At 37.3% G+C, this 13,192-nt stretch overlaps 2 protein-coding genes and 1 pseudogene across 2 annotated transcripts; 1 reads left to right on the forward strand and 2 right to left on the reverse strand.

Moving 5' to 3' along the window:
- Positions 1–2,342: 2,342 nt before the first annotated feature.
- On the reverse strand, positions 2,343–4,084 carry LOC148207979 (aldehyde oxidase GLOX1 pseudogene; annotated as a pseudogene).
- A 54-nt stretch (positions 4,085–4,138) lies between these two features.
- Positions 4,139–8,241, reverse strand: EMB2757 (Transducin/WD40 repeat-like superfamily protein). The gene is made up of 13 exons (XM_022297636.2): positions 7,862–8,241; positions 7,696–7,758; positions 7,545–7,616; positions 7,363–7,419; positions 6,957–7,159; positions 6,709–6,755; positions 6,527–6,620; positions 5,999–6,065; positions 5,553–5,635; positions 5,383–5,474; positions 5,090–5,196; positions 4,824–4,887; positions 4,139–4,468 (listed from the first exon to the last, which is right to left on the reverse strand). The coding sequence occupies exons 1-13, from the start codon at positions 7,963–7,965 to the stop codon at positions 4,373–4,375; spliced, it is 1,149 nt and encodes a 382-aa protein (XP_022153328.1). The 5' UTR covers positions 7,966–8,241; the 3' UTR covers positions 4,139–4,372.
- Positions 8,242–9,693: 1,452 nt separating this feature from the next.
- LOC111006760 (putative TPR repeat-containing protein At1g05150) lies at positions 9,694–12,545 on the forward strand. The gene has a single exon (XM_022278853.2). It carries the CDS (start codon positions 9,972–9,974, stop codon positions 12,366–12,368), a length of 2,397 nt encoding a protein of 798 aa, XP_022134545.1. The 5' UTR covers positions 9,694–9,971; the 3' UTR covers positions 12,369–12,545.
- The last annotated feature ends 647 nt before the right edge of the window (positions 12,546–13,192 follow it).

A 13,192-nucleotide genomic window follows, 5' to 3' on the forward strand; every position in this document is an offset into this window, starting at 1 on the left:
GCCCGACAAATAAAATTGTACAAATATAGTAAATATAGTAATTTTGTAGTTAGGGTGGGTGTCTATAAATGTAAATTACATTACTGATAAGACTTATTACATGTCTCCCAACGTGGTCATTTAGTGATAGTCGTGGATATCACATATTTATTGTGTTTATAATTAGTAATAAATATGTGGGAGTGCGATATATCTTAACGATATAAGGAAATATATGTTATTATTTTGGCCATGTTCCTTTTTTTTTTCTTTTTATTTTTTTCCAATTAAGAGATGAGATAGTTGGGAACTTGGGAGGTAAAATAGAAAAAAAAAATTGAGTTGAAAATTATAGAACCGTGTGACGTGCTTGAGACTTAGTCACGAAATATTATTTATATTTAATATGATCTTATCTGATGCGGCAAAGTTTTTAGCAAATTGTTTTTCTCAAACCAATTATTTGATTTATTAATATTATTGATTTATTTATTTTCAACGCTTCCAGCTATATTTGATTATTCTTTAGAATTTTTTGATGTGCATATGATAGCGGCAGTATGGTTTTATTTATAAATGTGATAGATAAGTATGTTTAGAAAATAATAATAATAATAATTAAGTCATACCATGATTATGAATGAACTTCTCAACATTCCCAATGAATATAATACATTTCACATTAATTTTCACGCAAAAAATACATATACAATATAACCTACACTTATATCTACATTCATGATTTAGCAATTTTAATGATACTAATATTTGAAATTGTAAATATTTGGTTTCTATACGCTGTGACTTGTCCTTAAATGATATAGTCAACCAGCTATATAAAATTTTATTGAACAAACCAAACTACAAAATCACACACAAAATTTAAAAGTTTAAAAACCTATTAAAATTTTAATTACACGAATTAAATTGACATAATTTTGAAGTTCAAATAACTATTGTAATTTTTTTAAATGGTAAGAGTTAAATAGACATAATCTTAAATGTTCAACATAGTGTTTGTTAAAGTAAGTTTTAAAAGCAAATATATTATAGTTGACGAAGATGATGATATGCATAAAAATAGTTGAGATTTATGTTTGTTTGTGTTGGGATTTAATAATTAGTGTTAAATGTTTATTTGTGTACTACGAAGAATATAAATGTATATTGATTCAATTATGCCTTTTAAGGCTCTCTCTATCAGATAACTAAACACTAAAAGATTAGAATGAAAGAGAGAGTCAAAATCGAGAATAGGTGAATATTCTTATATTATTTTCATTTTTGCTTTTTGATAATATATTTTTTAATTTTAAAAAATAAGTTATTCTTTATTTAATTTTTCAGTTTGGAGATCAACTTAAAAATCTTAATAAACTTTTTAAAACAAAATTGTATTGTTGAAGACAACTTCTAATTTCAAATATATATTAGCTAGTTTGCAAAAAAATAATAATAATAAGTATTTTATGAAAATTAGACAAAGCAAAATAAATAAATAAAGGAAGGAAGGAAGAAAATATTCCCTCCCACGCAAACGATAATGATAACGAAGCTTGATATAAAATTGATAGACTTGTTTTTTGTTCGATACTTGAACTAGACAACCTTTGACAAAATTATTCTCTTAATAGCTCGGCAGATATATATTTATATGAATGTGGTTGTATTTAAATTGAACTGATGAGGATTAGTGAACGATTTGTGATTTTGATGATTTATTTGTTCTCTATCATAAAATGATAGTCTATATTTGAGATATGGATAGAACATAGTGTAATATTGTTATATCTTAAATAAAGAGTCTAAATATAAAATTTAATAAAAGTTGAAATATTAAAAATAATATCTGAAAAGCTTAAAATGATAATACAAATCTATAGACAAAAATTATATAATATGGAAAACAAATGGAAGTTGGAATTTCAGAGGGGGTTTGGTTGGTGGGGTGTTACGATCGGAGGAGAACTCGTGGGCCGACGCATTTAACAGCCTATATAGATTGCAATATCTCAACTTAAAAATTCAAATTTTATTTAGACCACCAAACAAATATTAATGGATTTCTATATATATATATATATTTCGTCTTATTTAATTTCTTAGATTGTTTATTAAAGGATGTCTACTGTGCCGTTTTTCAAATTTATATTAGATTTTAAAATGTATTCTTGTGGTGCAAGAAACAGTATTCCTCGACGAAATTAGATTTTTGTGTAAGATAAATGAAATATAAGTTTGTGATTTTAAAATGGAGCACAACTACTTTAAGAGTAAAATTTTCCCTAACGAAAAGATTCAACATACGCACCGAACTAAAGATTGGATCACAATGCAAAATTCAAGCAGTACCAAATGATAAAAAAGAATATATGTATAATTTGCTGCCAAAAAATTGCAAAAACGATCGACGTGAATTATCAAAGAATTTGGATCCAAATGCCTTCACTGGGAATGGATCGATGAACAACAAATAATATGTAATACCCAGACGGTGCAATATTACCGCAAATCGGAGCGTTAACCTCCACTTCGTAGTTGAGATCCGGCCAAGTGGTGGTCGTCACATTCCCGCCGGCGAGCACCAACAGCCGCTGGTTCATGGAGAAGGAATGGGTGTTGAACGGCGGGGCCAACATGGTCACTGAGATTTTCAGCGGATCCAGTTCCTCCATCACCGTAAATCTCACCTTGAATCTTTGCCCGTGGGAAAGTTTAGTTTGGGATGCGGGTATTATGATTGTGGGCCGTAAGGACAAAAATTGAGGGTCTAGATATGGAGGATGGAATGCTTCTAAGCTAAGTTCCGTCGGAAAAAGTACGCCGGAGAAGTTGTAACTGGGATGCGGGTTGCTCCCGCCGACCAGAACTCGGCCGTCGCGAAGCAAAATCGCCGTCGAATGGTACATGCGGGGGATATTGCTAGGGTCCTTCACCTCGAATCTTGAACCGGGCGGGTTTTTGGTTCGGTAAAGAACCGGGTTCAGTGCTGGGTTCTGGGCGAGTTCCCAGCCGGCGGTCCCGAACGCCGCGCCGTTGATCAGCAAAATGTCGCCGTTCGGAAGTAGCAACATGTCGCCCATAACCCTAGGGAGCGGCATGACCTCGAGAACCCACTGGGGACTAGGGCTGGTAATTTTGATTCTTGCGCACGAATTCAGTGCTTCCACGAAAATTCCATTTCGGGCTTTTGTATAAGCTCCTTTCGGAGCGCCGCCGCAGACCAATATCTCAACTTCAACCAACTTCGCCTGCAAATTCAACGGAAGCATCACCGCCGACCCAGTACTCGGGTAATTCCTCGGATCGCCGCCCGGAATTTCCGGGAAGGCTTTGAGAATCTTGTTGTTGTAGTAGTCGAATAAGATGGCTCGATTATTCGCGAAGATGAACAAACTCCCATCGGTATGAAGAAATACGAATGGGTACAGATTGTTTTCCACAGTTCGATCATTAGTTTGCACCAAGAACGGCAAAACATACGCCCTTGGAGCGGATCTAGTCCTCGCCAAATTCCAATAAAAGGCTGCGGGTTTTGGGAAGAATTCGTAGCTGAATCGTTTCCGGCCGCCGATGATGATCTGGCTGCCGTTGGGGAGAATGTGGTTGGTGGCGTACCACCGCCGGGTCAGCAAGCCCAACGGAATCTCTTCCCAGTCGCATATGGGGCACGGTTTGAATATCCTGACTGCACGGTCCCCGGCTTTGAAGCCTCCGGTTTGAACCAGGGCGCCGTTGTGCATGACGGCACCGGACGAACACCACATATTTGTCTGAACGGCGAGTGGCCGGAATGTGTTGGTGGCTACATTGTACTCGACGGAATGGGCGGTGCAGTCGATCTTGAATCGACGGCCATTGAAGTCTCTTGCGCACATTCCTCCGGGGAACGACAAGTTTGACGGGCCGAAGTCGGTGGCGTCGTACATTACGACGCGATCGTTGTGGAGTAGCTGCATATGCATGACTGAAATGCCGATGTTTTTCTGCAAGAGTTGCCAGCTTTCGCCGGCGGCAGCCTGGGTGAGGAACATCCCGGCAAAGAGCAACACGTGGCACAAGAAAGGAACCACCGCCTCCTTATTCATATCTTTTGGCGGCGGGGATCAGAGTTTCTCTGACGCAATTTCAGAATAAAGAACAAGAAAGCACCAAGAAGTTGTAAAAAGAGTGGCAATTTTAACATAGCCGATAATATCCGAGTCAAGAAAAGAAGATAAGTAACAGTCTCATAGCCTCTAATAAGAGTGGAAATTTTTTACCTCTAATCAGTTAAAACATCGCAGTGAAAATAAATTACAAACTCCACTTGAAAAATAAACATAATAATAAAGGAACATCAGGACACGTCATATCCTCCTCCCAAATCAGAAGCGACAGCAGACATTTGAAGTTAAGTTCGAGGATAGAGTTCCCAGAGTGCAACTGTTCTATCTTCTGATGCAGATGCCATTAACTTACAATTGTCCGAGTATGACACGGCATTACACTGCAAGAACAGAAAGCAACAATCTTTAAAAGGGAATCATATCCTGTAAAATAAGGTGATTAACAACCAGTTTGTAGTTTCAACACTGTTAATAAGATGTAGGGTCGTTTGAATTAATCTGTTTGGTTTCAGGGTATGTCAAAAATTGTTCTCTTCATCTAACAATCAAGATCCACGGAAAATTAGAAATGAGGCCAATGATTACATTGCTGGAAGACGGAAAAAAAGGATAGCCATGTTCCCAATGTTTTGTCATCTTCAAACAAAATGGTTTTACTGGAAAGTGGAAACAACATTAACAAAAATGCTCATTTAAAAAATATTGTGTTGTAACGCCAAATAAAGAAAATTATACCAAGGCCTGATGATACTTCAATATAGCCAGAGGAGTTCCTTTCCGATAATTATATATCCGTACTCTGCCACAAGGAGAAAGAAAACAAGTTAAAACAGTGTAACTGGAGGATCTTCCTTCAAAACATCTTTTTATGACATTTTATATCTTTGTTTTATTTTGGTCCATGGAGGAATATATTCACAGGCGCAGCAGATGCATGGGAATCACAGCTAACCAGAGGAAGAAGCACGCAACACCAAATTCCTAACCATAACATTGCTAACCTGTGATCCCAACCGGCAGTAGCAGCAATCTTATCATCTGGTCGAATGGAGACCTTTGCAATGCCGGGCCGTTCCAGAGTAATTTCTTTCTTCACCAGACATGTCCCCTTTACAGTCCACAAGCATTCATCACAACCAAAATAAATAATTCTAATACAGAAGTGAACTCATTCAATTGAAAATCTAATGTCAATTACTGTAAGATCAAAATCTAGCCGAATGATTCAATATTGCTGAACTAATATATCATACTTTAGTTAAGTAAAAAAGATTTTTCTATACATTTTAAATACCATGGAATGATCCAGACTAAACGTCACAATTTTGTCATCTGCAGCTCCTGAGATACCACCCTTGCAAGATCCATCAATGCAAATGCTTAGAACTGCAAACAAGATACTCAAAATCATAGCTCTTCATTGTAAAAATAATACATAAAAATCCAGAATGTTAGGCCAAACACCTGGCTCTGAATGACACTTTACTGATGCTACTGGAACTCCCGGATTCCTTAAATCCCACCAAAGCATGGAACCATCCTCATATCTACAAATATTGGAAAGATACCGAAACTTAAACGTAGCTGTAACGCAAGAACCTAAGATGGCATGATCAAGATTCTTTTTAACTAAGTGAGCATAATCTAAACAGTGGTCACACATTTTGGACGGTAGATGACATGGAGTAAGAAATAATCAACTTGACAATATGACAAGAAATTTCTTTTGATAAGAAACAACATGCATTAGACCAAAAGAAAAGGAGAAAACAACTAAGGCTGAGGGCCGAAGAGGCCCTCCCCTAATATGACAAGAAAAAGATCCACAATAGCATCTTTGTTATATTTGAGCTTTCTTCTTATATATAATTTATCATGAATGAAGAGAAAGGAGAAGAGTTGAGAAGTACCCGGACAAGACATTTAAAAATCCCTGTGATTTAGTTGGTAAAAAGGCTTGAACTGCCATGCACAATCCTGTCAAAGACAATTTGTCAAGATTTCAAAGTCGGCATAAAAATGAAAAAGTTGCAAAATTTATCTTATTGATTATTCTCTCGCAGGACAGATTCATCAAACTAGCTCCCAGGGAACAGAAATTTATCATAAAATCGTTTGGTTCACTAATAGTAATGAAATGAATAGTTGAATCATCATGGAATAGATTCCTTTATTTAGTTAGATTAAAGGAATGAATGGTAACATTTTTTTTTATAAGAAACAAAACTTTCATTGAGAAAAATGAAAACAAAAAGAACACACGTACAAGGGTAGACCAACTTGTGTAACACTTTACTAGTAAAAATTAATAACTAACATTAATATTACAATACAACTATTCTTTTTAATACTTTACAAAAACTATTTTTCAATGCTATAAAAAACACAATTGTGAGAGATACTTAATAATGGTTAAAGCAAACAAAATGTTGTTCAACCTTTCTCCTTGGTAGAGATATTTGGGCAATTCCCTTCACAGTTTGGAGGAAGTCGTAGCAACCTCTCCCCAGCATTCAGATCCCAAATTTCAACCTTTAGACATCAACCACCAGAGAAAATAAGAGATCGGGGCTTAGATATTGATATGAGAAACACAAACAAGAATAGTCGTCATATAAACCTCTGAAGATTGTTCCCCTGCTATAGCTACATACTTTAGCCCCTCAGCTGGTATGTCAGCAGAAATCAAGAAAAAGACCCTTTAAATCAGTATTGAGTTCCATAAACAATCTTAAGATTCATAACAAGGCTAGAAAATGGACTATCATTCAACAATGGGTAATTTAAAGACATAAAAATCATAAGGCATACATAATTAACCATTACATTAGGAAAAAAAAATTACATGAACCATCGACTTGAATAAACCTTCTGATCTGCATGCATGCTCGGTAGAAATTCCTTGAACCCTTTCTCCACTGTAGCGGAAAGTTTCCTCCTCAACAGGCTTCTCATCGATATTGCTAATACACTTAGGACCATCATCATGGCTTGAAAAACCAGAAGGCTGCTTCACCAAGGAGAGTTTGCAAAAGTGATAGGCATTTGTCTTGATTGTGACAGAGGGAACTCTGTTGTGCATAAAAAATTTCCAACAACGTATGTGAAATGAACAGTCCACCTCAAGCCATAATTTCATATTCGAACAATTATAAAACCCATAACTTCTATGACAACGTTCTTAAAATGATCTAAACTTTACAGCGGAATCAATCGAGCATTGCCATGAAACTAAGAAAATAAAGCCAGTGAATAAAACACAAAGCACCAATACCTGGATAGAGCCCTGTCATCAATGTCCCAGCACTTTACAGTTCCATCCCTGCCCTGGCTACACACAGAGCAATTAGCTATAATTAAAAACCATTCACAAACAATTGAAGCAATGAGCTAAAACTCTTTACTGGACAAGAAGATATGAAAGATAAACGGGCAAGAACATATATAAAAGAGCACCTGACAACTTTATTAGTCCCAATAGAACGACTACAAGCAATACTAATGATTCCGTGTGCCGCACTATGCACCCTGATATCAATTATCCCAATTACAAAACGAGACAAATACAGAAGAAATAACAGTAAAGGAAGGAAACAGAAGTCAATACCATGCCGACGATACCGTTCTATGCTGGGCTGTGTCCCAAATACGCAATTCACCGTCTGCAGAGCTAATACGAACACATTCACAATGCTTTACTACCCGGAAAATTTACAAATCAGTGAGAAAAAGGCTGAAAAATGAAGTTATGAGTGATCAGAGCTATTGGATACCCCGAAAAAAGAAGAGGTTCGGATAGATGAAAAGAAACGTCCATGACAGAGGCCCGATGACCTCGGAGCACGGCCACGGGGTCCGGCGGGGGCCTCTTACTCATTCTCGCTCCAAATTCGCGTTTCTTTCTCTATTAATTTTTCTCCCCACCGGAAAATTTGTTGTTCCGGTGCACGAATCGCCGGAGTAGGACGGAGGTTTCTGTATCTGTAAAATCAAAAGGCGACGTCCCGAAACGCCACGATGGGAGCCGGAGGGGAGACGGTCGCATTCTCTAGCTCCATTGGGAAGTTTCTGTTGTGGGCCGCATTTTCCGTAAGTGGGCCCAAGCCCAATATAAAGCCGTTCACTTGAAAAACTGAAGCCCAGTTCATTTCTTAGGCCCTGGTCGCTCATTTTACTTTCTCCTTGAGCTCCCTCCATCAAATAAGTATAATATATGTTTTTAATGATATTATTATATTATATTTGCCGGTCTAATCACTAATGTCTTTTATTTAATAATATAACAATAATGAACTTTTTTCCCCATAATGATGACCCTCCACCAAACAAAGAAGACAAGAAAAGAGAGATAATAAACTAATGGCCCGCTTTTGAAAGAGTATTTTGCTTTTAAAAACTAAACTGATTTCAATTTATGTTTGTATATATTATATTTTAAAAAACTGTGTTAAAAAATCTTAAGTTTAAAAACTGATCACTTGAATTGATACGATTTTATTTGTTTTCAAAACTATGTTGGTTGACTCATCTCATTTTCGTAATTTTATTATTATTATTATTATTTAGTGAACTGGACCTTAACCAGATCAGAAATAAACAAATATTTATACATTTTTGTTCTTGGTTTTCTTAGATTTTTCCAATATTTCAAAATGGGTTTTCAATAGTGAAAACAAAACAAACAAATTAATATCATATTACCACTACCGTAGTGTCTAAAACAGATAATTTTTAAAAGGTAAACTAAAATGTTAAAATTAGAATACCAAAATAATGTTAATATGAGAAAACCATTTTTATTAAAATGTGAATAGCAAAATCTTTTAGTAGCAATAATTGATAGTTGGTACACTTTTGGGGGTAATCAAAGTGATTGGCTGTTTAAACATTGAAACTGAGCCTTCGGTGATGATAAAAGCAACCAAAAAAAAATGGAGTAAAAGAAATATGCTCCCGAGATTGAAGCAAATTATGAAACACTTGATGGGTATTGGTTACATATTACATTACATTATAATTATTAGAAGAAACAAAATGGAATTCCAACACAGAGAGTATTTTATATTAACTTACCCATCAAACCCAGTTGGCAGAACATGCATTGCCACTTCACGCCACTCCCCGTCGCTTTAAACCGCCAACCACACGCCGCCCCGCTTTACCTTAATTACGTTGCAAATGTGAGAATGAAAATTCAAACTGAAAAAATGTGAAAATTCAATAACGTAGAGTAGATAGATTAAACCTTCAACTTTAAAAAAGTGGAAAATAACAGCTACAACAAACAAAAAGAAATACGTCACACAATGTTCTAGCATCCAAGCAATAACCTAATAAAATAAGCTAAAATTAATTCACATGTTTATAGATTATACTTTAACCTAATAAAATAGCTGAAAAATACTAAACTACAATTAAGTGTATTTTTTTTTATTAATAAACGTAGTTTAATTAGTTAATATATTAATAACAAATTGAAAGGTTGGAGATGGCAATATTATTGATTGGTTAAGATTTGAATAACTTAATTTAGAAAAATCCATAGGTTAAAAAATTTAAAATGTATTGCAGCATAGTGTAACGAAGAATATAAGAAATGATTTGATAAAGTTGAGAGTTAAGAGGGTGCGAGAAAATACAGATTAAAGATAGGGAAGGAGACAGGGCGAAGTTCCTCCTTTCCCTTTCGCTTTCCAGATCCAATGTAACCAAGAAAAAGGAGAAATCCTCTTATGCTCTTATCCAGAATTAAAACCCTAATGGATTGATTCATTCATTTGTCCGCCTTCCTAATTTCATCCTCCCTTCTCTTTTTTCGTCCCTCAATTTCGACGCTGCAGTTGTGTTTTATTTTCATCTGTTTCCCCCCTTCTAGTTTTAACAATGTCGACGAGAGGGAGCAGATCGGAGAAGGTGAAGAGGATCTTCCATAAATTCGACGCCAACCATGATGGAGGTCTCAATAGGGACGAAATGGCTGCGCTTGTTGTGGCTGTTAACCCTAGGGTCAAGTTCAGCGACGAGCAGATCAATGCTATTCTCGACGAGGTGTTTCGGACGTATGGGGATTTTATCCAGGGCGACAAGGGTTTAACTTTTGAGGGATTGTTGCGGACTTATGACGATGGTGCGGGAGATGTGGACCGTGACTTCGACGCGCTTGAATTGGAGCTTAATCAGGACGATGGCAAGGGAATTATGGTAACTTCAGAGGCTTCGTCCTCTTCGATTACCGACGAGCGTGCTTTGGAGTCGCAGAAGAAGCAGAGAACGGCAGCGTGGGCGTTGTCGCCGAATCACGGCATTGTCTTTGATGATACTTGGAAGATTGTGGATGATTTGGAGGTTTTGATCAAAAGGTTGAAGGCGAAGCAGGCTAAGGATGGGAAGTTGAAGGGGGACAATTTCGATGCCTACTCTGATGCCGGCTGGTCGAGAGAATTGGGGCCGTCTTCGGAGCTTTCGGATAAGAGGGTATTCTGGGAAGAGTCTGGCCATGAATATGCTTCATTTCTGAAGGAGTTAGGGGTGTTGAGAACCCGAGCAGATCGAGCGCGATCCAGAGAGGAGGCTTTTGATGGGCATATGGCAATTGGTAGGGTTTTATATGAGCACCAGCTCTTTAAGGAGGCTCTGGTGAGCTTCAAGAGGGCTTGTGAGTTGCAGCCTACTGACGTGAGGCCGCATTTTAGAGCTGGGAATTGCTTGTATGTTCTTGGAAAGTTCAAAGAGGCAAAGGAAGAGTTTCTGCTGGCACTGGAGGCGGCCGAGGCGGGTGGAAACCAGTGGGGATATTTGCTTCCACAAATTTATGTGAATCTTGGTATTGCACTTGAAGGCGAAGGTATGGTTTTAAGTGCTTGTGAATACTATAGAGAAGCTGCAATTCTTTGTCCCACACATTTTAGAGCTTTGAAACTTTTGGGTAGTGCTCTATTCGGGGTAGGGGAATATAGGGCGGCCGTAAAGGCCTTGGAAGAGGCCATATTCATGAAACCGGATTATGCTGATGCTCACTGTGATTTGGCCTCGGCTTTGCATGCAATGGGGGAAGATGAGAGAGCAATAGAGGTGTTTCAAAAAGCAATTGACTTGAAACCTGGTCATGTGGATGCTTTGTATAATTTGGGTGGACTTTATATGGACTTAGGCAGGTTCCAGAGAGCTTCAGAAATGTATACTAGAGTTTTGGCTGTGTGGCCTAACCATTGGCGGGCTCAGCTGAATAAAGCTGTGTCCTTGTTGGGTGCTGGGGAAACTGAGGACGCTAAGAAAGCCTTAAAGGAAGCCTTGAAAATGACTAACAGGGTCGAATTACACGATGCAATATCACATATGAAGCAATTGCAGAAAAAGAAGTTGAAAGGTAATGGTAGTTCGAATGGAGAGGGGGCTTTTATAGTTGTGGAAGCCTCAAAATTTAAAGCCATTGGGGAGAAGACTGTTTTGAGACGAGAACTGTCTAGTGCACTTGAAATTAGGACCTTTCAGAAGATTACCAGATTGAATCGCTGTGATGTGGAACTTATTAAGAAGGAAATCAGTGAACGTGACGTGCCAGTGTCATATTCAGGTAGTGGTGTACCTGAGAAGTCCATACGCAAGCCTAGCTTGGAAGAAATTCTTCGTAGATTATTGAATTTCTTGAAGCCAGAGACCTTCCAGGGAGCTGTCAAAGCCATCAACGAGAGGATACTCTCTGTCTTGGACGAGTCAGGCTCAGGAAGGGTGGACTTGGGCATGTTTTTCGCTGTTCTTGCTCCCATTTGCTCTGGCCCCCCCGAAAAGAGAAAGCGGGTTGCATTCGATGCACTTGTATGGCGACCTGTGAACGATGGCGGTGCTCAGATCAGAAAATCCGATGCAGCCAGGTATATCAAATTGTTGAGGTCCATATATGTTCCTATTCAAGGATCCAGTGACATTCTGGAAGTCCATGGCCGCACAGACAATTCTATTGTGTCGTTGACAGAGTTCCTAGTCATGTTCAACGACTTGGATTGGGGTTTTGGTATCATGTCCACCCTGTTGAAGCTAGAGACTGGGGACAGAAATCGTCATGGAAATCACGTATGCACCGTATGCCGCTATCCTATCATCGGTTCTCGATTCAAGGAGATAAAATCACATTTTAGCTTGTGTAATCAATGCTATAGCGAGGGGAAGGTGCCTCCTTCATGCAAGCAAGAAGAATACAGATTCAAAGAGTATGGGAGTGAGACGGAAGCAGTTAAAGACAAGTGCTCCTGCTTCTCAATGCAATCCCATGATGATTCTTAGCTAGATTTCTCTTTCTTTAAACCTGTGTCGTGGTATTAGATGTTTCAGTCTCTCAATTACATAGCTTCCAATGTGCTAAGTTGGGTGTTTTGCCCTTTGTATAATAATTTGGTTCCATCAGGGCTCTGCTAAATTTGTTTGTTTGTTTATTTGTTTATTGCAGTGGTAGATTTTTCATCCCTCAAGTGTGTTTATTTTGTGATGGAAAGTGCTGATTTTTTTACCAACTAAACTAGTCAAATCTAACGTCTATATTTGAATGCAGCCAAATTCCTCAGATGGGTGGGGCCAGATTGTGTTTACTTTTTGTTATTTTATCACAATTTTTTTAATCTGATCTATTAAACTTGAAAGTCAAATGGATGATTCCGAATCCGAGGATTGATAATGAAGGCAAATAGTTGACAAGGAATACTGTAACAGTACCAATAGTTCCCCATTGCGCCAACATTCAATCAATCTATTGCTGATTGAGCATTTTAAGTGGGCCTTTCTTCAATTTACAAAGTTCTCTTCCTTTCCTTTTCAATAAGACACATGAAATTTCACACTATACTAAATAATTACTCAGATGAACCATATAAACAAATGACTTGTAAATTACTAAGTTTAGTTTTTAAATTTTTAAAATTTTGTCCAATAAATTTTTTAATATTTAAAAATGTGATCTCTAAACTTTTAATATTATTTTTAATAGGTCATTCGACTTTAGAAAATGCCTAAAAATTTCTAAACTTCAAAAAGTACCAGCAGATCTCAAAATTTTTAATTTTGTGTCTAATAAAATCTTGATGTTTTTAAAATTAAGAGATTTATCAAATACA

Source organism: Momordica charantia (assembly GCF_013281855.1).
Source record: "Momordica charantia cultivar OHB3-1 chromosome 11 unlocalized genomic scaffold, Mcharantia_2.0 BLBB01000011.1, whole genome shotgun sequence".
Taxonomy (NCBI): domain Eukaryota; kingdom Viridiplantae; phylum Streptophyta; class Magnoliopsida; order Cucurbitales; family Cucurbitaceae; genus Momordica; species Momordica charantia.

Excerpts from the sequence above, each read along its gene's own strand:
- EMB2757 (XM_022297636.2), bottom strand. The coding sequence starts at position 7,965 with ATGAGTAAGAGGCCCCCGCCGGACCCCGTGGCCGTGCTCCGAGGTCAT. Across the intron at positions 5,636-5,998 it reads TTTTTAAATGTCTTGTCCGG|ATATGAGGATGGTTCCATGC; the intron begins GTACTTCTCAAC and ends CAATATTTGTAG. Across the intron at positions 4,888-5,089 it reads ACTGCCGGTTGGGATCACAG|AGTACGGATATATAATTATC; the intron begins GTTAGCAATGTT and ends TCCTTGTGGCAG.
- LOC111006760 (XM_022278853.2), top strand. The coding sequence starts at position 9,972 with ATGTCGACGAGAGGGAGCAGATCGGAGAAGGTGAAGAGGATCTTCCAT.